This window comes from Battus philenor, unplaced genomic scaffold, assembly GCF_028537555.1.
Source record: "Battus philenor isolate CCGP_79_NKW_IND1 unplaced genomic scaffold, ilBatPhil1.0.hap1 SCAF_1, whole genome shotgun sequence".
NCBI lineage: Eukaryota > Metazoa > Arthropoda > Insecta > Lepidoptera > Papilionidae > Battus > Battus philenor.
In genome coordinates, this window is record NW_027181661.1 from 14,176,226 (window position 1) to 14,202,805 (window position 26,580).

General features: G+C 31.6%; 1 protein-coding gene across 5 annotated transcripts in view; it reads right to left on the reverse strand.

Annotated features, from left to right (window-relative positions):
- fry (Protein furry) overlaps positions 1-26,580 on the reverse strand; it is a 118,241-nt gene that overhangs the window by 32,895 nt on the left and 58,766 nt on the right. For 4 of the 5 annotated variants that reach the window (XM_068763885.1, XM_068763884.1, XM_068763883.1 and 1 more), the window contains exons 25-30: positions 25,930-26,055; positions 19,827-19,960; positions 14,493-14,594; positions 8,040-8,174; positions 7,362-7,553; positions 7,069-7,160 (exon numbers count right to left, since the gene is read on the reverse strand). In XM_068763885.1, the coding sequence (XP_068619986.1) occupies positions 7,069-7,160; positions 7,362-7,553; positions 8,040-8,174; positions 14,493-14,594; positions 19,827-19,960; positions 25,930-26,055 (781 nt within the window). The remainder of the gene's footprint in view (positions 1-7,068; positions 7,161-7,361; positions 7,554-8,039; positions 8,175-14,492; positions 14,595-19,826; positions 19,961-25,929; positions 26,056-26,580) is intronic. The other variant, XM_068763882.1, reaches the window with a different exon arrangement.

Here is a 26,580-nt window from a genome sequence, read left to right on the forward strand (position 1 = left end):
TAAGCTGGGAATAGTTTTGAAGCGTTTATATAACATCTTACAGACTAGTTTTAGATAAATCTGTATGACTGTTATCATTTTTTTATTAAGTGGTGTTATATATGAAATGAAAGGCTTCAGGTTTTCTTTAGCAACACAAAGCCGTTTCTTACAAATCGCGAGGAAACTTTAAGCACTAAGCCTCCGTGTTTCAAGGCCTCTATGACTGTATTATAATAGTAGGCGTGTTACGTGGTTTATACATTGCGTGAATCCGAATTTTCGTTATAAAATAATGTTCTTAAATGCGTGTCTCTCAGGTTGTCAGAGCAGATTTAATGTTTTCAGGATATAGTTGTTAAATAGTAAAATCGTTGTTTGTCCCAATAAGTTAGTTTTTTACTATGCCGATAATTTCAACAATGATAAATCATCAATACACAATGTGAAAATTCGTGCACGGAAAATATTTTAATTTTAATATATAATTTGAACAGAAACTAATTAAAAGAATTCTTTATATTTACTTACTTTTAACTAATAATAAAACTCTTATAGAGATCACATCCACTTTAATTACTCAATGGCAAGAAATAAATAAAAATGAAATAAAACATATTTTTAAACTACACCCCAGCTTACGTTTTTCTTTTAAAAAAAATAGTCAACAATTAACTTCTAAAAAATACAAGCATGAAAATGGCAACTGAAGTAATTGCGTCTTTAGAAAATATATCATAAAGAAGGATCATTATACAAGCGATTTCCAATGATATGTATAAGGGGAAAATTTATAACAAATTTCATTTGATCTACGAGTAAACACGATAGGTATTTCTAAAGTTAACTGCCATAATATTAGCTGGGCCCCGGCAACGATCTACTCTATCTACTCTTCATTGAAAACTTAATCCCCCTCTTGTGCATTTTTCTCCAGTAACGAAGTGATTTTATCCAATTAGACTTGCAATATTGAAATCTAGCATTAAAAACACGACATAAAATACGCATTTTACAACGTTGCTGCTAGGAAAGTATAAAAATATTTTGTCTGACTCATTTTAAAAGGTGTAACATATTGTAGAGTAATCAAATGATGAATTTGTTAGCAAACGTGCTTTACATTTTTCTTTTTAAAGCGTTTAAACATATATCCAAAAAAAAACGTACATAGGAATACCGATGTTGATGTTGAGGAGAGTTACCAACAAATTCAATTTTACACGCGCAAAAATGGATATGAAATTATTTATTGAAGTACGAAATCATTTTAAATGTAGAAACACCACTTAAGTCATTGTATAGTTATGATAATGGTATCGGTGATTTTAGATGCAAATATAAATTCGATAACAAATTAATTATCCTGCCAGTACAATATCTGATTCCCGTGGATTTGACTATTTATTCCGCGCCGTGTCGGTTAAAGCATCCACGACTAACCTAAACTCAATAATGTCTTTTTGAACCGTTTAGTAAATTTTTCGTTTGGTAATATTAATAATGTTCTGCCGTTATTGAACAATTCAAATAATAGTTTAGGAGTAAATTCGAATAATAAATTCACTAAATTGTATTTTAATTTATTGCATATAAATGTTGATGCCTTTAACAAACTAGAGCTTCTTTTTGCTTAACACTATTTACCATGAGTGTACTAAATTTAAAGTTGTTGTATTCAATTATTCTGACACAATATTAGGTCATAAAATATTTTAAATATGTATTAGTGAGCGATAGGTAACAGGTTTGGATAGATGTGCACTGATCGTGATCAAAGTAGAGCTCTTTGATGTAGCCCGCAGCTGAGCTTCGTGTTCCAAAGACGACATTTTCCAAGAATAAATCTAGTCTCAGCCGATTTAACCTATATTCAGATTTAAGTTAAACACAAACTAATACATTGTACGTTGTTTTATGTATACGTTACCTGTGAATTAACTTTTCTTTAACTATTTGACTAGGCATTTTATGATATTCGTTTAGTAGTAATTTCTTTTTTCATTTCCAACTTCATTAAAAATCTTGCGAAATCTTTCAAGGAATCTAGTTCATTATAAAAAAAAAAACTCGAAAAAGTGCATGAGCTTCATTGTTATTAAATTAAAACTGGATCGATCGTTTTCTTACGACAACTAATTTTAATAGACGTACCAAGCGATAAGCACTAAATGTTAAATGTAGGCACTAAATGTAAGATGTTAATTAATTTAGCGTCTGTTAGCCCTATGACGACTTCATTGTAACTGCAGCCTAGAGAGAACGCTTTGTAATTAATGTTGATAATTTCATAAGGAGGATAACATCCTGTTCTCGATATTTACATGCATCCACTGGGGGGCCACCGCGTGTATAATACTTATTTATGCCGGATATATTTTATACATGTTTAAAGCTAAATTTTTAAAAAGCTTTACTAAAATAAATTGTAGTTTTCTTAAATCTTGACTAACATATTTTAGGTACGGGTCTGTGAAAGCAGATTCCTAATTATAATTATAGGCTACAAACGAAAATAGCTCTTATCTATATAAAAATACCTAACAAATTGCAACTTTGTAAGTGAGTTTGATATTTCCGAGGGGATTTAATATCCATTCAATTGATCTGATGGAAATCTGTACAGAAATGAAAGTTATCATTTTAAAGTTTTAACGACCGCCTCGCTGGCTATCGTTTGATCTTTCTCTCACTCAATAATAGTAAGAACGATAATTTTAATATCATAAAACACATTCGACACATGACATCGTCTGTTTTGTAGAGTGAATTCGTCGTAATAATACTTTGGACTGGTGTGAAGTGTTAGATGGTACTAAAAAAGTTTAGCTACGGACAATTGAAACCAGTGTAGGTTAATTTTGTAAAACGTAATATAAATAAGATTTCACATGGAAGCTGATACATCGAGGACATTTCTAGCTGATGGTACTGGGGTTCAACTTTGCGAGGAACAGGAAGTTTCTTTTAAAAAATAATCTTTATAATAGCTGCCTGAAAACCAAGAAGGTGTAATATGGTTGTACCGCCCAAAGCTAACATGCAATACGAGAGGATAGAGTGGCACCGGGAGATATTTAAATTTAAGACGTACATGCGTATTAATTTATCTATTACGATGTACATACTGTTATCACGAAAAGTCTCTTTTGTAGGCTTTGTAGGGCCGCTAGTAATATTATTTAGGTAAATGTAATTCCACAATACTGTAAAGATAATATTCATACACTATACTTGTACAATAAAAGAGTAAAACTATTTATTGTGTCTTACGTGAACAGAAAAAATTAGACACAATTCATATCTAGTCCGGGAATTTTACAGCGTTGCCTAGTCTCTACTAGGCGAGTCTGTAAAAATTCCCACGGCAATAACGAAATGAAATATCAGACGTTAAACTACAGCATGTATTTGAACATCGACGGCTACTTCATTTGGCATTTTCGGTGATGTTATAATATAATAATCGCAACTGAATGCGATCTTTATACTCGTCTGCGATGTCCATAATCCACAATTTTGTTTCTTATTCACGAATAACCTAACCTCACGATGTTGAAGATAAAATTGCACATGGCAAAACTAATTATTATCCAATGATGACATTACGTCGAGAAATGGACGTATATGGCATAAATAATTAATAATGATGATGTTAATATCATTTCACCTCGGGTATGTCCTCAGCAACGATACTGGAATAATTAAATTTTCTTTAAATCTAAAACTAAATCCACAAGGTTCTAGAATTAGCAAGGTGGTAGGCGGAGGAGAAACGTCTAGGAGGGATGAAGAAATGTAACGTGATCTCTATTTGATGGAGTGACGATAGCAAAAATGCAGCCGACTGTGATTGAATGAAAACAGCAGAGAAATGCATGCATACAGAAAAAAAAATGTGTAAGCTTACATTCAGCAATGAATTCAATTAAGTTATTACATACTATATGTATATACACTAATAAGATATATAATTTTATAAAAATTGTAACATCTTTCAGAAGTGTATTTCGTATGTTGTATCTATCTACATGGCACAATGTAAACTAGGCAACTTAAATTTACACGAGAAGTATTTTTTTTCTAGAACAACTTACTTTTAACATAGCATATTAAAATGAATAGGATGAAAGAAATGTATTAAAAACGAAATCCAAAAGAAACGAAATTAATATAGACAGAGTTTTTTACTTTCGCTGTAATCGTTCAATAATTTATATGAGTTTCATGGTTTGCGGTCGCAAAAGACCCATAATTACGACAAAAGTAAATAATCTACATATACCACATAATTTGGACTTGGAACAGGTATATTATTTATTACAAAGATACTGTTTATTTGAATGAGTGTAAACTGTGAAAAACAAAGGTTTTAATAATGAAGTTATAGTTTATTAAAAATTGTGATGTTGAAGTGTGTACAAACAGAAGGTGATTATTTTAATGACACTACTCTAGATATCATCATCATTTCAGCTACAGGACGTTCACTGTTGGACTTATGTCCAAAGGCTTATATGCCTTTCCTGATAGATTTAGAATAGAGTTGTTGAAGGCGGCCCATGCATACATAGTCTTCAGGCAACCTAAATAATGTCGTCAGTCCACGACATGACTCCAGCGGCCATTCGTTCTACATGCTGTGGTGCGGTCACTGCCACTTCAAGTTGCAAATCTGCTGGACTAATTCAGTTACTTTAATTTCGTAAAGAAATCCCTGGCATAGCCATCTAGTTTAATTGAAAGTAGACATTTATCTTCCAGGCAATTTCAGTCAATCAAATTATTGCTGGCAGGGAATGCCTGTAAGGTATTAAGTCGGCCATTATGCAATGTATAATATATGTGTAAGATTTTATTGACACTAATATTGTCAGTGACAATTACCTGATATTAAATAGCGACCCATTGTTTACATTAACGCCCTTTATAATATTCGCAAAGATATTAAACTTATACTCTAGATGCAACCCGCCTCCAACTGGCCTAACTGAATTCATTAGGTAGGCCTGTGTACAGAATTGGACGTCATACGGCTGAATGCAGATTATGTTTTATAAATGAAAATAATAACAATCAGGGTGACTAGCGTAAGTAGGTCATTGATTCTTCGTGTAAATAATATATCACCGTTGCTGACAAACCTTTATGGATAGATTGAAGGTCTAATAAGGCTAACAAGTATAATAAATATCTTTCATTTTGATGTGTTTATCGTTTTTTTTCTTTATATTAGCAATTAACTTGATATGTAGAATATTTAAGTGTTGTCGTATTTCTTTATAATATGACGATGCAAGGATTAATATATTAATAAATTCTACAATCAAATTAATGATTTGTACAGGAGAGATACACAATTTTTGTTCCGTAAATCGTCGTTCGTTCGCACCCTTCGCATGTCCAGTGGAGCGGGTAACTGCAGATGGCTGAGAGGGTCTAGATATTGTCAGACACAATGAAGGCAAGTACAACGAATTATAACGCAATAACACGATGCACTTTGTACCGCTCAGGGTCCGTGTTACAACCATGTGTTTATAGCACGTATTTATTGATATATGAAATGTTTTTTTATAAAGTTACATTTTAATATTTTGAATATGAACAAAATGTTTGTCTATTATATAATAAAACTAAAACATATTTACAACGATTTTTAGAAAATATGTTTTAGTTCAATCCATACAATTATTTTGTTTCTAAAAATATGCAATTTATGCTACAAAAATTCCAGACAAACCTTATCTGCACTGCTCCTTATTGGCACTAAAACATTACAGCAAAACTAAGTACGTTTCACCGGTGTGAAAAACTATTAATAACCTATCAATTCGTTAGATATATGTCAAAAATAAGATAAGTCTCAGTTAATGTGCAACACTCCAGGTCTAATTTTCTCGTTTCGCTTATATTCACACGACATAGATATAAAAAACAAACATTTTAAGGCTACTCGCATTATTTGTGTCATAATAACTAACGCGCTATCTTTATACCCAAAGGCCTTTAATTATAACGGAGTACTCACCTGTTTTTAAACACATTATTTGCATTAAATCAAGATCACAAACTAAGACGCACTAGTCGCACGAAAAAGCGCTAAATAAGAACTGTTTATGTTAAGGGAGGAAAATAACTAGCTGTGTCAAGGAGCCACGCCCTATAGTTACATGCCCCACAATGTGGAAGGGGAAGTTGGAGGGAATTCTGTTGCAAGGAAATGCAGATTTGGGGTGTGATGCATGGGCTATTTATTGGGGAAACTAATAGTGTTATAAAACTATTTGACCATGGATCAATATAGATTGACGTCGTGAGCAAGGTTCTTTGAAAATATTGTTAGAGTATTAAGTTTATTATAAGCATATTTTATAATTTTTATCTTTAATTTAATATTCTTTATTGTAAACGCTAAGATACATTTAAATAGTTTCATAATAATAAATAAAAAAACACAACGGGTGATCTTATCATTAAAGGCAATCTCTTACTGACAACCATGGTATGGAAAAGGTAGAAGTATAATGTAGAATTGTTAATGAAGAGCGACCAGATGGGCGGGTGACGTGCTCGTATAATGTAGTTGCAAAATGTTTCAACATTAATCGATAAAAAATATTAAAAATGAAAATTAAAAAATGAGAGTTCATGAGTACACGCGTTTTTTGTGTGTTTGTGTATGTATATATCAGTATGTATTTATCGTAGGGATGCATGTAATAGAAAAGAAAAAGCAAGTACAAATGTCACAGTATGTGTTGTGGGAGAACCTGTATACTAATATAGTCATTAGTAGTAGTAATTAGTATTAATAGTAAGTATATAATAAGACACATAGTAAGTAGTATTAATAGCAATATAGACATATGGTGCAAAAACGACATGAAGGATATTATAATCCTTAAAGCCCATAAATTAATAAGGGGGGGGGGGGTGTATGTTTGAAGCTTAACACCTTTAATAATGTTCTTTGGACGCACTCTAGGCGAAACAAAAGATTTTTAAAGGCATTTACTACTAATAGTAATAACAAGTAGAATCAAGACAAATGCAGTAGTAAGAGGCGCTAGGCAAATATTTACTTACCACGCTTTAGATGGGTCCTCACCGCTGTGTCTCTTCGTATGAATGGTGCCTTTTTCAACCGGCGCAAGTTCTCCTGTTCGACCAGTGGCGTCCTAGTTGGAAAGACGATGTTCTTAATGTCATCTAAGTTAAGTTTAAGTCTAATCATCATTTACATATATACGCTACTGTTACAACGGTTACGGTACTTGGCCACTAGCAATTTGAATCTAGTAGCGATTTACGTACTACAAGTCTAAATAACATTGCGAGGTATTTGTTATGAAACTTTTGTTTACAGAATGTGTTTGTACCTGTGAGCCAGTACCAGGTCCATCGCTGTGACCAGAGGTGGCTTTTCTCATAGAGGTAAGTCGATAGAAGGGCGGCGTCTCAGTGCGCTCGATGAGGCAATTGAGCGTTTCCACGGTCTGCAATTCTGTCATCATCTCATCTAGAAGGCGTTCTGGTCGTGACCGTGCCAAGTACAGCACAACTCGCTTTGCCTACGGAGACATTGACAAATTAGAAATACCATAATGTTTTAATCTAAAGGACATTAAGAATTACGTTTACAACTGTTATTTGCGGGTAAATAAGTTTTTTTATGCTACTGCTTGTTACATTAAAAATCCAATGAAATAGTAACTGTTCTTCCTATAAAAATCATACAAATACTGGGTTATCACAATGAGTTGCGTAAAGCTGCAAAAGATATTTAAATAATTGCCAATAAACAACATCAGAGTTGTTAATAACCAAATTAATAAAACAAGTACTTTGAGAGGGGAAAAAAAGTTATTATTTTTTCAAAAGTTGATTATGCAGTGCAAAACAATTAATGTGAAACAAATACAAGTCGTACTCCGTCACGAAATTTGCGAATTTAAAAGTAGCCTTTTGGATCGTAAATAAAATCTTTTGTTAATTAAAACTGCTAATAACTTAACATAATAAGAAAAATTGATGACTTTTTAATTCCTAATACTTACATAGGGTAGAAGTTCGTTAGGAGCCATTCCAGAGACGATGATCAGGTACCGAATTATGACCTTCAAGTTGTTCGGCCAACAAGCACATAGTGTGGACCATAGTTCCTCGATCTCCTTTGGATGATTGTCAGAAAACTGTATCGACAAAAAACATGACGTGCGTTATTAGACTTATAAAAAGTTGTAATGCGACATCAATAAAATAACGGTATTGTATCCATATTGAATAACATTAAATAATCTTGGTATTGTCTAGTTGCTCTGTTTTTTAATAAGTTTTTTTTTTCATAACTTCCACTATGATGGTATCTATTGTGCATCTTTTGCATCTAACAGAAGCAGCAAAGTCAGAAGTAACTGAAATGCAACAAAAACTAAACTTTCTACAACATACTGCCACCATAAAAAATGTTTCACAAAATAGTTCAAAGAATTCGAAAAGTGCAAACATTAACAACAACTACGCAAAGTACTGTTTCGCGAAATATTATTTTGGCTATCATTTTATATATATATATTGTTGGTATCCATTTTGACCGTGAAGGTGGAAATTGGGGTGCGTCAGCCCTGCTACCCCTTTACACCCCGTCACGTACACGACCTTGAATCGACCCTCAAAACACAACCGGTAACCATTGTTAAAAAAACTTACCCTCCTAGCTGCGTATTAAAATCTACATCGACTTAAATTCATTACTATGCACCAAACTTCAAACTTTTAAATTTAAACGAGAAAATTATGGAGGGTTCAAATATATCTAAAATATAGATAGACAACTTAGCTTGATTAATATCCATCCGTAATGAAAAAGGGAGTAAACCCACTATTTCATAAATTTTATATTCAGTTTAGGTGGCATAATAATGTCAATGTGAATTATTTAAGATAAGTAAGGACGTATTTAATAGAAAATATGGTAAGCAGCAGTTTTTGTTGAGACATCGTTAAAAGTCGATCACGGTGTTTGAATCATCATATCAGCCGATAAACGCCCTAGATCCGCCCTAAGATCGCTACGATGACCGGTCTTGCGCTGACCGCATCTAGCGATTTCCCGTGACTTACTTGAATTTACTTAAAGAGTATAAATGTAGACATTTCCAATTACCTAAAATTGGATTAATAGAACAAAACATACGATTTTCAATTTTCAAAGGACTCTTCATTATAAAAAAAACGTCATTTCATAGAACTATGTACTTTAAAATAATTATTTTTAGAAATCCGTACAAGTTACTCTCTTGTAATACAGATTCAACTTAACGGAATTAAGTGTACCCATTCATCCGACGTTAAGTGCGTTGTAATACGCATTTATGTAAATTAATATCTCTTGGGATTATTGCAGGTACAGAGTTATCGCGTCGACTCGCTCGAATTCACATCTACAGACGGTTATGAAATAGAGTCCCCTATCCAGTTATATTATCTAGCTAATGGGTTAACATTGAAGAATTGATTAATGTTTTAAAATTAACTTCTTAGTTGCATTTATGTCACAATTACTTGTCTAATTATTAAAAAAAAAACTACATCAATGACTCGACCTGGACATGTTTTATTTAACTAATACTTTCGTCTTATAGAATCATTGAAATTGAAAAGTCCTATAGTCAGCTCTAAAAATGCTTAACTATACTTTGACGATGAGAATAATCCTATGAGGTGGGAAAGTTTCGTTAATATCAAACATTTATTGTAATATTTATTATATAGTACATACGATTCCTTAGACTTGATAATATATCCTTCTCTGTACATTTATTTATACGGTATTTAATTAGTTATATATCAATGAGATTTTAAGGACAGTAATATGAAATACCGTCAATTAAATTGCGTGTTGTGTGTGCCATCCAATAGGGAGAGTAGCAGATTTATGTCTCATGATGTAACATCAAACCGTCTAACACCTGCATGCACAGAGATGTAATCAGAGGTAACGCACTCCTGTGCCACTGTAAGAATAAAGATTAAATATTTCTTCGCATTTAGATAGCTTTTTGGAAGTCAATGAACAATAGAATCAATGTACAATCCCTCTGTCATTTTGTTGCCTGCTCAATATAATACGAAGGGTAAGTGTAGGTACTTCATGAATGAAATCAGGCCTGTTCATTGTGCATAAGAGGTGTCAATCATCTAGCTTTCGTCAGTCCAGTAAAATGAGCACTATGAGCATCTTCCATAGTGTCTAAAGCAGATTAATTCCTGATTAGCTATTAACTAACATAACCAAAACATTTTAGTTTCAGTGATGAAGAGCCCCTTGCTCAAGTCTTACGTTAAAAGTACAGCTTTCTTAATCTTCTCCATGCGTTATAGTGCATTGACTGCAGGCTCGAGCATTTAGCTGGTATTAGATAATAAGAGATGGCATATAAGAGCCTTCCATGTTGACGTGATTTTTTTACGGATAGGGGATAAAGTCAATTTGCAGTTGCCGTGGTTGTACGTGTTTGTGCACCTAGCAATGACTAGTTTATCTAGTGTGGGTGGGCCATCCACGCCACCGGAAAATTTTAGGCTAGCGGAATCTTACAATAGTTTTCCATTGTTATTTCACCTGCCAAGTTCTTGTTTTTCTATAATCGGACCCAGGATGGACAGCGTAGACGTGAGATGTTCAAAATATTTCAGGTTCAGCTAATGTGTTTCATCGATACTCATTCAAAATTATGGCCCGAAACCCTTTCCTTCTTATTTATGTACTTACATGTAATATTTTATTAAGAAATTTTAAATAAAATAAAAATATCCATTAATATTTAAATATTCTGTACTGTAAATCAAATCAATTGAACTTTGTTTCTGAAGTCTCAAACTAATTGTCGTCGTACTACGCCTTTGAAGATTGTTCCTTATCCTCTTTAGAAACGCTTCCATCGTGCATCTTGTGAGGAGGGATTTATATACGTAATATACATTTACATAAACTGTCGGCGTTTAACAAACACAGGAACGTTATTCGCATGGAAGGATCGAATTCACGAGATTTCAATGTGCAGCTGCGCTGTACGTGTAGTTTGATACCCACAACTCTCTTCGATAGAAATAAAAACTGCAGAATTTTCCGCTATCCGAGATTAATATTTCGCATCGAGGCAAAGTTTAATAAAAATATTTCGTGTAAAAAGAAATATATATTTATTTTGTACGATTGTTTAAACAACTCTTTTGAACTATTCCCCATGAGAAATAATTCGATTATTTTTCAAATTTGAAACGGAAAGGATAAGCTATATTGCCTCCAGACTTTGTTAAAAAAGAAAAAATCGTTCGACTTTTATATACACTTACATTATTTCAACCAAATCACATAGGAAAAAAAGTTCTTCGGAACGGTAATACAAATTGTTGTCAAAATAACCTTCTTTTGAATAAATGCAAAGCTTTTTTTTATATTTACATTCACGAATAGAAATAATATCATAATATCCAAACTAGTTGAGTACTTAAATCGGAAATATTGTGGATCGAATCGATCCCGTTAATATGGATCACTGTATTACTGTCCGTCGTAACAATGAACTGTTGTAAATATTGTTTTATGGATGGCGATGGGGTGTGGTGGGTCTAATACTATGTGCCGTTCGTCAGACGTCAGCCGCACGTATCGAGTAGTAACTAGAGGACATAGAGATAAGTTCAAATCCGATGAACGCAATGAAAACTTACAAGCACGTGTAAAATTCGTATTCAGTCTTTTTCTATTACCTCTTTTAGTTTCAAATCAAATAATTGTTATAATTCTTACTGTTCCAATACAGACGAGACGTACACATACGATTTCTGAAATCTCGTTTTATTGTTTATCATCTGTGTATACTAAGTATTTACACATCCGTTTCTGTTTAATAGCGATATTATAATAAAGTCGTATTATTATATCTGAATAAATATTTACGACGTTAGCTAATTGCTTCTCTATCATTTTTATTACGTGAATTGTGATTGTAGTCATTTGTGCAGTACAAAGTTTTATATTGGTTAACATATCTTTTTAAAAATTAAAATCCAGCCCAAATATATATATAAGTCCTAAGATGAGGTCAGGTCAGGTCTTAAGTCTATATTACTCGGCGCAAACTAAATGCTATGATCAACTAAGATCTTTATAAGTTAACCAATGTAATCAGGGAGCTGGTTTTGGCCAATTGTTTTGTGGAAGATTTATCTTTTTAAAAGTAATATATCTTATAGTCACTTTAGGAAGAAATTTGGAGCCCTGCAAATTTCATTCTAGCGTGTATGCTACCAAGGCTACTAAAAGTTTATATGTTAACTTATAGTAATGTGATTATTAATACATAAAAACCGTGTGTAGCTTTATTACATATTATAAATCAGTTTCGAGAACATGTTTTAGATATTTATTACATAAAACATTCAATTCTCTTGGTTCATTGTTTGCAGACATTATTTTATGTGTAAATAAATATGAAAACTAATAACGTTAGCTATACTCTGTATATACAAGATATTATGAAGAATGTTTGTTACTGCTTATAATAATATATGTTACTACCATAGTCTTATAATTACTCTTATATCTATGTAAAAGATCTAGAAGAAACGTTTCAACTTTATTCATATTCAAAATTAATCTCTAATTTCGCATGGTGTAATTAATTCAAATAATGGTAACTCTGAATATAATAAAACTGCACCATCTAATAAAAATCCTCACACTCTAAATACACTTTTCCGTGGTGTTATTTCGTTCATATCATGTTAAATAAAACTAGTCTTTTTAAGAATTTAATTATTTCAAACAGTCCAGTTAATTGGATTGGAAAAGCGAGAAATACATTTAAAAAAATTAAAATATTTATTTCCTCATCAAATATGCCATACGTAATAAAATCGTGTAGAGTCTTTTTTCATAATGCATTATGAGACTTACTTGAGCATAGTAGGAGTAATTGAATTGGTGTACGAGAATGTTTTCTAAGAAGAAATCGAATTGGGCGTATAATTTATTAAATGAAAACGTTACGAGACCTTTAGTTTTCTCACAAAGCGCTATCTCAAGACTACTTAAGTGCGCGAGACGGTTGTCAATGACGTCTTAGGTACACGATGAGCACCTATTTAATGACGTTTACATTACAAATGTCGTAGGTGAATCAGGTTATTGTGATACATTAATAAAAATTACTATATATTTTTAGTACGGCTTTTATCAAAAGGTCCGTCTTATTAAATCGATAGAAATCTTTTTATTCAACCTTAGTTATTTAATCCTTTCGCTGCGAACAGCGCCTTTTGGCGCTTGGCTATAGACGCTTTCTCTCAGCTAACAGCGTACATTTGTTATACATTATCGTGTTAATAATTGCAAGATCATGGTCATTAATTTGTTGGTTACCAAAGCGATACCTGCATACGCTTCCTGTGCGGATATTTTGTCACATAACCAAATACAAATAAAAAAAATCAATTTTTCCCCATCAGGGATAAATGGCTGAGAGAGTGATTCATTTTTAGGCGCTTCGCAGCGAAAGAGTTAACAGCCGCTAACACAATGACAGTATTATAAATTTAATTACATACATGACTTTTGTCAAAATGCCATCGGTAATTTGTACCTGAATTATTAAAAATCGCAACTTAATAAGCACAACAAATTGACGGCGCTGGTAGTTATTTTAGATTAAAAATAGGAGGGGGTGAACACATAACCTTAAGGTGCATCGTGACATGCCAACCCTTTTGCGGGGCGCAATTACGAGTACGTCCGAGCGAGTATGTTAGGTCGGTTTACTCTTTACTATCTTGCTTTTTATACATTATTGTTTGCTTTTCATACGGTAAAGTTGGAAAACCGTATATGATATCATAAGCTTTGAGAGTCGTTATTGCATGGGTTTTGTAATAAATAAATAAAAAACTTGTAATATTTGTGCCCGTGATATTAACTGAGCAGCCCGACTCAACTGAAAAAAAAATGGAAACAGTCGAAGGGAGGATGTAAACTTGCAATTAAAAGTTTCACGGACTTTACTCTTGAATGTTGCTAACACTTCTTCACATAAATTAAATCATCCAATCACTAAGTGCATATTAAAAAACAATAAAAAAAAAACTTCAAATCTTTTTCAAATATTCCTATTGTGAACTAAATTATTATCAACTATCATCATCACTACTCAATGAAGGCCTGCCTACATCACTTGGACGGTTAGAAGCGGTCTGCGCCCATATGAATTAATAGGACATGAAAAAAAAGCCCGTTTATCTTATTTGTTTAATGTACAAGTAAATCACAATTTTCTTCTTCTTTACGTTTATTTTAAACGACTTGGAATGTTAGTGGACCACATGAGATTTCTTATTAAGAATGACACGTATGAAACTTTAAAATCAATTATACCTTGTAATTTCATTCCATCGGAGAACATTGCATATAATACATAAATCTAAAGGTTTTGTTATGAAATTGCACGTACCTTAGCTGTGACGTAGAACAAGTTGTTGAGTACCATTTCTGTGGCTTCTGCGGAACCGAGACCTTCTCTCCTAACGCTTCTGCCGCCTTCCGCAGCGTAATACTGTCGAAACATTAAACTCGTTAAAGAGTTGATTAAAATTTAACAAAGCTTATAGATACAGAACTAGTAACAATATTTGACTCTTTATCACAAAATTATCAATACTACGTGGAGTAACCAACCTTATAATCGAAACATTAGTTCATTTACAATTTGGTAAAACAAAAAAGCACACCTACGTTATAACTACGTAACGGCTTATTTAATCAATAATAAAATTGAATAATTACATAGATTAATTTATTTTTTGGAAAAAAAGATTGGCCAGTAAATTTGGCATACCCACGCTTCGCACCAAATCTTCTCGTTGCTAATAAAACTCTTGGTAGGTAATATTTGTTACGTGTTTGATAAAATTCATTTAGACAATAATGTAATAAATACAAAGTCAATTATCGTTTTAGCTCTTTTGTTTTCTTTTCTGCAAAAGTATGTAAGATACATTTGTAATGACGAAATTGTATTCTTTACGCAACAATTAATTACTCGTAGAACGATTTCCGTTCTATTGTGTCTTTTTAATGCAATAAAAGTGCAGAACAATTAGGCCGATATTTTAAGAAATTGTGGATATATCAACAGTTTTCACGATTGCGACAATTTTCATTGTTCAATACAATTTTGAGTGTTATATATACATAAATATAGGAAAATATAAACGAGAGCTTAAATAATGAAAGACTAAAATAAATATTAATATTTATTTCAAAATTACAGTGAATTTTGTTCTTTAATTAACCATTTTAAAGGTTCATTATCTGTACACGCGTTACTTTAATCCTATTACTACGAATGCTTTTGATTAAGCTTAAAATCAGTGATGTGAAGTGAAATAACATTAATTACTAAAAACTTAAATATTTTTCTAGTCATTGAAAAGATTTTTTTTATGATAAGTATTGATTTCCAATCGAATTAACAGGTGCAAATTCAACAGTTGCTTGTACTTGCTTGTATTGTATCAGAATATTAAGAAACTTACAAAGTAAAAAATTAATAAACATCTTCCCATGGTCATAATAATATATAACAGCAAATTAATGCTGAAGTCTCTACGTTTTTAAGTGTAAGCTAATGTTATAAGGAACTGGTGTCAATACAATAACAACCTGTGAATATCTAGGCTCATAATTGTGAGGGATTCTAGAAAATGACTAGGATACCACGTAGTCATGATAATGAAAACAAAACCATAAGACAGGGGACTTGCCTTAATTAAAACAATCATAAACATACTTCTTAAATTAATCCTTAAAACATTTTGATTTTAAATTTTACAATAAATAAATGTAAAAATGGTTACATCACTAATTATATAAGCCATATCGGCAACGTATTGCACGGACACTCAATTATCAATCATACGATATGACAAACAGATACGAAGATCAAATAAAAATTAAATTCATCTCTGTGTGCATATTTCGGTATAGTTATATGTACATACCGATATGCTGTAGTTGTGTTTCCATTACCTTGATACTACACACAAAGGTGAATAGTTATACATATTTCGGATTCCCACAAACAGTATTTGCGCTGCTAAACATTAAGCGATTGAACGCAAGCCTCTCCCAAAAGGGGTACGAATCGAACCACCATAAACTTCATTAAGGTCGATTTTTATGGCAAGCTTGGGTTGTATTTGATACCAGTACACTATGTGGCACTTTTATTATTTTTGTTTTAACATTTAGATGTTATGGGATTTTTTCAAATTTAAGATGTCAATATATTTAACAATGGATCATAATAAAGAAATCAATTTGACTTAAATTATATTTCAAAAGTTTAATAATAATAACCCTGTTGAAATACATAAAAATATTATAAACAAAGTCCACTGGTTTCTCAATTATGGCATTAAGTATTTTGGAAACTAATTGCTGTTCTTTACAAATCCTATGCATAGATTTTCTATTAATAACTTCGCGGATCCAAGGGAAATTTTTGATGCCGATGATAATGAAAGATACATTACTATGTGTTCCATCAGATAATAGTGCAAGAATTTAGTAGCATCAATAATATCTATTTATTTCGTCATGTATGTATATTCATATCAAAAAGGAAAATATTTAAAAAAAATGTTGTTAATAGTTTGTTTTTCTATCTATATGTGGTATTTAAAAGGTCATCGTGACCAAAAATCATCTTAAAATTAATATATGCTCTAGTTTATCATCAACTTCTTAACTAATGAATAAACAGTTTGCCGATTCTATTAAATAATAGTATTTCTGATATAACCACAATAATTTTAGTTTAAAATTACTCAAATAGAACGAAAAAGTACAAAGGATTATTATAGAAAAATTAACATTACACATTTGGTAAGTATTTTAATAATTATATATACTTAATGAAGTATTTAACTGATTGTTAAATAATATATTGGAAGCATTGTATCGGAAAGAAAGAAAAGGTTAGCGCAGCCTTTGCTTGCTTATTCACCGATTGATTGTGTGAAAGACTTGTAACTTCGCATATAATTTAGTTCAAAAATGCGGTTGCTACTAGATAAAACTAAAACATCGCCATTTCATAGCATATCATGTAGATACAATAAATGAATAATAAGGAATAGGAACAAAATTAAAGTGAAATGTAGAAAAATTCTGAACACAGACATTATTGATCGGTTTCCTGAAAAGGGTACTTATTTCATTTCAGAGAATATCTAGAATTTCGTCTTCGCGCGAGTTCTTAATACGTATCTAAAATTAGATTTTTTTTAGTAGAAAAATATGATTTATGAATAGATTTTTTTTAAGCGTTTGTATTATTATTTTTAAGATATATCTGATATCGCGTTTGTATAAACCTTCAAGACTGTATTTGGTCATTGTAAGTGGTATTAGCTATTCTAGTCAAACGTCTTTCAATTACCCTGGTATTATTTGCTGCATGTTAGCTAACGGAAAAGGTCATTTACGGTACGGAAATTTTATAATATTAAGTTTTTAATAAAAAAAAACGAAGACCGAATGATATAATATTAGATTGTTTTGTACTTTTCTAAGACGTAATATAATCCTTATTCTTATAAATATCGTTTAAAATTTGTGAGGCTCTGGCTTCTGAACAAGTAAATTACGTTAGTTGATATATGTATAACCTAATCATTTAGAAGACTAACATGCCATCGTAATAAAAGAAGTCACGATCAAAGGATTAGGTAATGTACTCGTAAATCAAATGATGAAATATTCTATCTACATCTTCATAAAAAATATTTTATTTTACATAGAACGTATTGATAATATTCAGTCCTCTAACGAGAAATCGTTTTGAAGCTTTAGCACGGTATTACGCCGTAGCTATTATGTGTATTCGTAGAGCCTCTTGAAGTTCATTTGAGTTGAACTTACAAGTGTGAAATGTCTGTTAATAAAGAAAAATATGTATCGCTACGTGCTAAAAATTATTTTAACACATATCGTGATTGATACAAGTAGGTGATATGAATTAAATGAAAAAGATAGTAATAATTAAAACAGTTTTATAATTTAAGTTGGTTCTTTTAAAGTAAGTTATTTGTCGTTCGTTTTATGGCAGCATTTCATCATTACAATGTAAGTAAATATAAAATATAATTTAGGGCAAAATATTCTACGTTTATTATATTTTGTTACGTAAATGAAACCTTTGATCACAGTACTTTAACGATCCTTACGGCAAGAGTCGTACGTACTTTCACGAAAACGATTTAATATTTTATGCTACGACTAAGGAGCCATGCTTTGCAGTAAGAAAAGGGTTACTTCTCAATGTCTGCATGGACTTTTATGCGTATTTTCAAATTTATATTCATGCAGTACAAGTTTGAAGTGTCTGTCTACAAGAATCTCGCTTCTAGAATTCATTCGAATATTGGTTCTTTCCATGTAGCATGTTGTTTGCGAAGTCGAAGATGTTTTTAATATTAAGATCGCAGACGTGACGCATTATTATAATATTTATTTCTTTAAATTAAAAAGTGATTTAGTAACTGAGAGAACTGAATTCACGTTTAAATGGATTTTACAAAACTTTTGAGAATTTCAACTCGTCAATAATTTGATTTCTGTAATTTCATATGTTTCTTAGTTTTGTTTGGTTTAAGTAAGAAAAAATTATTACGCAACACAATATAAATAGTCCCCGTCAACGAAACGTGACGACCTCATACTGTGTTTATTGTTTCCCCAATTGATGCGATATTACGTTTTGTTACCAATTGGTCGTCATTAACGATTTATACAGTAAATAGGATATCTGCAATCTACCGATCATAGATACTTTTTAAGTCGTACAATTTAGAAGGAAATAGTAAAGAAAATATAGATGCTTAAAATGTTTACACAATTGACACACTGTTATTGTGAATTTCTATAGTTCAAGTCTCATTTGCGACGTTGATCTTATAAACCTTTAACAATAAAATAAAATGTGAACATATTGTTATAAATGTATATGTTCTTAAAAACTATTATACAGTAAACGAGTTTTTAGATTCTAGTATGGTTATGCTTATTATTTTTCTTTTCCTCGTCAGCTGCTCGTTTTCCTTCTTCGATTACGTTTCAAAGTAGGGCACATGCTACATGAGGAGTTTCTTTGTAATTACTGAGACGGCCATTTTTTTCATAATTATAGGAGGTTAATTAAAGGTATTAAATACTCCAAAAATTTTAGAGTTACGAAAATCTTATTTTTAATAAGGTTTAACAGAATTCGAAAATTTTACTGACTGATTGCATTTGACAAAAACATAAGTAAATAGATATTCATAAAATGTCGCCTACGACATTTAATAAATTTCTTATTATATTAGAATCTAAGCTCTAGAAACTCTAGACTCATTTAGAAAAATCAATATAGATTTCATAGCCCTAGTCCCCTCTGTCTTTACAGCATCGGAATGATATCAAACTACAGATGTAATTAAAATAGATGAGCCTTGGAATATGAACATCAGGTATCTGTTTGTCTTCAATCCCTCTTATCAACTTAACATTGTATGTCTTAGTTTTAACCGGGGCCTTAAAACGGTACATTTACAATACATATATTATAAAACATTTTTCAAAACTATTTTAAATTTCATGCATCTAAAAAAAGTTGTATTCTGGTTATATATAAGTATACAGTGAATTCTGGTTACATAACCAAAACTGGTTACTTTAAAATTACATTTGATTAAAAATAACAATGAATTAAATAGTAAACAAGTTGAGTTCCAAGTCTTACCTGAATGTAAGAAAGAGGGTTGGCAGGTGGCACGTTCGGATCCATTAGTTCTATATTTACTAGCCATGGTAGAAGATACTGTAGTAGGAGCTGACGGACTTCTGTTCTAGCTGTTTGAAAACGTGCTGTTATTTCTGTGAAAAAATAAAACCTTTTAACCGAATGTTGAAATATTAATAGACGTCATTTTAAGACTTTGTCTTTTTTGTTAGGTTCCGCAAATGATTTTTTCTATCGTTTTCTGTAATACCAATATATTACATTAATGCCTTATATAATTGATTTAATCGATCGGAAAAGATTCCTTTTAAAGTTAATGCAATAAAAAAATGTCTGTAAAGTAAATTTAAAATCTTGAAAATGGTCGGGTGTTATTACGAGTAAGCATCATTGCTGAAAAAACGTTCTCATTGGTAATACATAGACATTTCGCATTGGTGTAAATTGTGCAGAGCAATCAAAGTACCATAGATGTTATTGGTGTGTATGAAAGTAAAACCCATATCATATTGCGTCGTCTTTTCAGCTTTTACATAATTATCTGCTAGTTAAAGGTACAACCATACGTTTTGCTTTGCAATTGCTTTCTGATGTCCTGTAATAGGGAAATATTCTTCAACTACAGATTAAATTGCAATATAGCACATAAAACCATCAAATATAGGTTGCTATTTTAGTAAGTAATTATTAGTAATATTTTGAATGAATAATTTTTACTCAAATGAAGAATAAGTTGACCTCAATCCACAGAATTTAGAAAATGTATCTTAAGTTATTAGTTTAAGAGCGTAATCTTCTACTTCAGAGATAAAGATGAGATGAACATACCAATCAACTGAAACCTTAGACTTCGAATGTGAAAGACTTCGGGATTTACCCGTCTGCCGTAAGTCCAGTAGTCGTTTCTAGGCAAGAAATCGATTCTGACGCTCTAACTTGTGGCATAAAATCTAGTTCGAGTATTAAGCCTTCTCGTCATTAGTAAAAACAATATTATTAACTATATACACAGGAACTGAATTATTATTAATAATAAATTTGGACAATCGGTTATGCGTTTTAAATGAACGCATTAATGTTTAGGGTAATTTTATCGACTGGCTTAATACTGTACTGTGGCTGACAGCGTCCAGATGTTGCAAATTGAGCAATATTATATTTTATATATATTTAAAAAAAAAGTGTCAGCATTAATTAATCAATTGAAACACTGTGATCTACATTCAAAACACGATTTTAAATTGATGGCCTGTTTAATTCCGCTGCTCTTTGAGTTGTTGTCCATATGTAGCGTCCAAAGTGGATAATTTCGGTTAACATCGAGACTGGTGACAATTAATATTGTGAATATTTAGTAATAGTTATTTGATGAAGTGCGTGATTTATTTTAGAAATGAGTTGATTTTTACTTAATATTTTTTTATGTTACTTGCTTAACTAATTAAACTAAACTTGTATGCCTTATTAGGCATACAAGTTTACCTTATTAGGTAAGATTTCAAATTTAAAATGACAAGAAAATATTGACCTTTGAAAGTACTAAATTGAAAGACTACTTAGAGTAGTCTTTCAATTTAGTTGCCGACGGACGGACACAGATTAAATCTTTGCGTGAATTAAATAGGAAGTAATAGTGATAAATTATTTTAAAAATTTATGTATTGCGTAAACCCTTGAGAAGATACAAAACGAAAGAAATTAAAAGATTATAATAACATTGTTAAGATTATTAAAACCGTTTTTTATTTCTTGTTCAGTACTATATTTATTTTACACCAAATACGGCTAGAACGAAAAATACGCTCATATAAATAAAGCACTAAATAATGGTAATACAAATTTGATGCTTTATAAAAGGAATGAATTTCTTTCCAGAACTTAGAGGTGAAACTTGTAAGTTTTCGAGTTTAAAGTGATCGTACCGACATCTTTGATTGTAAAAAATTGTGGTCTTTGTAGTAAAAATTTTTAATGTTCGCTTGTTCTTGAGAAAAAAATTATTTAAATTTAAATTTTGTTATTAAAACAAAATGTTCCTTTAACATTTTTTTTATAAATTTAAACTCATTATTACATATTTTAAATAGAGGAAATGTTCAAATTGTATAATAAAGCTAGTACTGTAATTAATAGCTAAGATTTTCTTTTGACCTAGACGCTCGACTGTGCAATATCCAATAAAATTTTGTAAGCAATTTAGATCTGCCACTGGGGAGATATAAAACCAACATTAAAATATAAATTATAGAAAAAGTATATCTATTGAAGAATTAAAGATTGTCGATGATCACCCAGGAAGCTAATATTTTTGTCGATCACACTTTAAAAAATTGTATTTTAAAGAGCACCAGTTCTGAGTATCCCGGCTTTTTTAGCAGAATAGCCTTCCGAGCCGGTGGTAGGTTATTGTGAAAACAATATCGCCGACATTTTATTGTTGATTCGAAAGTGCTATTTGAACAAAAATTATTTTGCTGTATTGCTATACAAATACTTCATTGTAACGAGGCACATCTGATGAAAATAGTCTCTGAAGACTAAACTTAGAATTAGAATTAAAGCTAATTCATCCGTTTCTGTAACTTCGCTATGTACTATAATGACTACTGTGCTCAAATATCAAGGTAACAGTTGCATTTAAGGTCACGTTTATTAATAGGAAATTGGATTTCCGATATAAATATTACAGTATCGTTAATTATCCACTTGAGGTTGAAAGAAAAAAATCGATATCAACATTTTAAAATATTAATTACTGAACAGGAACGAGGGTAGCATTGAGACGATATTGTACGTCTAATTAATCTGGTAATCCTATCAACTGCGGTTCCCACAGAACTGGAATGCAACGATATTTCTACTCAACGATAGAAATAACCGCTGAGGCGGTACACTCACGGCAGTTCCCTATTGGCAAAATCACAGTGGTTCATGCAGAGTAATATGGCACCTTACCATAAGTATTTATAGCAAAAATTATTATTTTATGGATTGGTAAATCTGTTACTCCGAGTACAGCTCAGCCATTATTTGCTAATAAACTTATCGTTGCTGTGTCTCTTACTGAAAACCGTCTAAATAACGAGAGTAATAATCAACTTGTCTGCACCGCCGATGTGGCGCCTGTGTATTTTTTTTAATAATACGCTTCAAAAAATAGATAAATGCTCCGAAATAAGAAGCTGGGAATAATTACTTCCATTCTTAATTGTATGATTGCTAATTACAGTGTAACCTAGTCTCTATTTTTCTTTTAATTACATGTTGTTTTCACTCTGGGAAAGGCGTACACTTAGGTTACTTTCTTGGGTATATTTTATTTATTGTAATGTGTCATTGGCTATTTTAATGAACTAAATAATCAGTCGCAGAAGGCCCACTGCTGGAAATAATAGGCCTCCTATCGACCTTAAAAACTGTTTACCTTGTGGGTTAAAGTACCATGCTGGCCAGTCAGTAGTTGCTACTTTAAAACCTTAAGGCTCCAGCGCCTATCTATTCTGTGTGATATGAGGCCTCTCAGTTGTCACTTTACCTAGTCAATCCGCTTGGTCACACAGATGTAGGTAACTTCCGTTTGTCTACGGATCTCGTGATTTATGATTCGACCTAGTAGGGAAATTCTGAGTATAGATCTCTCATTGGCTCGTAGGAGACTGCGAGTTTGCCAATGACGTCTAATTTGAGAGGCCACGTTCAGTTTAGACTAAATACAACTTATATCATAGACTTTTTTTCCAATTGCATTCAACATTTCCTTATAAACAACACAAAGTTAATGGAAATTGATACTTAGACATAGACATCGATTTTTAAACAAACCTATGTAATTAAAATATTTTCAAATATTAAGAGGACGCCAAAGAAAATCTTTTTCAGTTGTATGATTTTATTATTCAGCCTTTTATTATGATATGGGGAGGAATTTAAAACAGTTTTTATTCTAATGTTAAATGATGATAATATCTTGCTAATACTTCTCTTCAACGCACCCACGTAATATTTGACCGGAAACGTTGAAACGGGAAAACTATTTTGCGCCTTTACTGTATATATTAATACCAAGGAACGAAGTGAACGATAAGAAAACATGTATAAGCGTCTCAACGTATGTAATGCATTGGCTTAATATTCTTTTAAATATTATAACAGTATCACAAGAACGTTATTTTTATAATTCTACAGAAGATTCCACATCAAACAATATTCAGCCGGTACTCCCTTGCAAATTTAATAAAATTTTATGGAATTTAATTTTTCTTTTTCACGGAGATTCAATGTCAATAATAGTGCACACAGAGATACACGTGTAAAGGCAATATTCAATAAGGTTCTTATTAAAATTGTTAATATTTTACATGATATTGTGTAAAGCATCTGTTTCAAAACTAATCGATCTAGTAGTATGCTATAGAAATATAGTATTAATATGACATAATGTAATGATATAATCTAACTAAATAATACTCTTATTTAGTTAGATTCGCTCAAGAATAATCTTATGTGTTTCAAGAAAATCAAAAAAATACCTTTAGAGTTACAAGACATTTTGAAAAAAGTAAATGTATCTTAAACTATTAATGATAGAACCTGTATAAAAAGCTAACAAGTTACTTTTTATTAAATGTTAACCTTATATTATTTTCATACACTCTTTAGTTCCATTTATGTGAACTTAAACATAAGTAGAGAAATAAATTGTTTTAAGGGTACTTTGTAGTTTTGGTGTAGACGAAGGCTTTGTTATTCTATTTATAATTTACATACTCTTCGTGTTTGTTTCTTCGTAAAATAATTGAATTGAGAAGCACTTTGCAGTGTATTTATTTACTTAAATTATACTTGTCTACCCTGCTTTACTTTCACTCAAGTCACTTAACACAAATTTCATCGTTACATTGTTTATCTATGTGTTGGATAATAGGCATAGTTTTTTTTTTGTTTCGAATTGTGCTAACGTTTAAATTAACTTGTCTCAAGATCTCGTGTTTAGTAGTACTTTTGACTAAACACATACTTATGCTATTTTTGTTTTGATTTTTTTTTGAAATGTAGCTTCTCTTGTACTATCGCTAATTAATTCGCAACAATAGCAGTGTAACTACAAGCGAGAATCACCAGTCGGGTACTTATTGAGCCATACTAGTTTTGTTATAAGAACTTGGGAAATTGTAAATTCTGGCGTATCATCTAATGTTGTCTATAGAGAGAAGTTGGCAAGCAGAAACACAGTTTGGAATAGTATTGTATGAAATTAAAAAAAATATGCGACTCAGTAAAGTAAAGCGTATCTTTTACAATTAGTTGTCTTCGTAGGTAGATATCATTGTTAAAACTAATAAACATACATAAAACTAACTTCATTGTTAACGGGCGTTTTTTCGAAAATGTGCACATTGATTTCTGTTTTCTTATATATACAAGGTTATAGTTAAGTCCGGGAAAAAAAAAAATTTTTAATATTTAAGGGATGAGTTACCAAACTCATTTTTCATTAAATTGTACCTCAGCGTATGTCACAAAAGAGCATTTATAGCTGGACATATCGATTTTAACATTCGAACAAATCCTGCCAAAATCAATTATAATTTATTGCCAATTAGGTTGAAAGCAATGCATGTAACGTGCGAAATAGTGAAGCCTGTTTTGTAAAATAAGCGCAGTAGAATTCTCTTTTGTAGATGTATTTGTAATTAACTGTATAATATATTTCTATGTAGGAGTTGCCATTGCAATTTATATAGTTTGTATCGCAAATTTAATTATAATGTAACATAACTAGGAAAGATTCTCGAGGCGTAAAGGGAAATCATAAAAGATAAGCGGGGCAGACGATTTTCTCTATTTAAAATGTAAGCCATTTATATTAATTAATTGCCATCTGTATAAATGGCATATACTATTACATATAACTCTCTTATTACTTAAATATTTGAAAATTTGTTCAGTGCATGCTTATTTTACCTCGTTATATTAAAAATCGCGTGCAGACTACTTCATACCAATCCTGTTGTAAATCTATGGGGTAGGCGTATATCCAGCAGTGGACGACTTATGTCTAAAATGTAGATGATGATGATAATTATTAATTGGGATAATTGACCTGAGAACATTGGCATGGTGAGCTCCGGATGCAGCTGCGATAGTTGCCGGGAGAGGTACAGCTGAGAACGGCAGTAGGTCGTGCAGAGCAACACGTCCAGAGTGCCTCTACCTTTCTCTGAGCCTGCTAAGAAAAAAAAAACAAATATTAAATATAACATTCCAGGTTTCAATTTGGAAGTATGACATATTAATTATATTAAACAACAGAGTGCTTGATAGGTGTGAAATTTATCCTTTCTTTAATAATTCAGATTATTGTAAACGTAATACGAAGATTAAATCAAGTTTACACATAAAATAGCAAAAAGAGATTATACTTCCCGTTTAGCATTATAGAAATCATGTTTTTTTTAACGCTATCTTATATAAAAATATCAAAATTGATATTATCATTGGTCTTTGGGAGACTTTTAACCTTATTATAAGGCATGTCGTTAACGACCACGTCTCGTATCCTTATGTCGTCACTGGTGTGGCAACCGTGTTACTGTGCTCCATCCAGTGGTGTTGCCACGAAGCGATTGCAGAGCGCAGAGCCGTGTGTGTAAGCGACGAGCAAACACTGGCAACACACATTGATCAAAGACTTTCTTTCTCAGACATTGCGGTATTTTAAAAGAGAAGATGTTACGGACTTCCCGAACGCCGC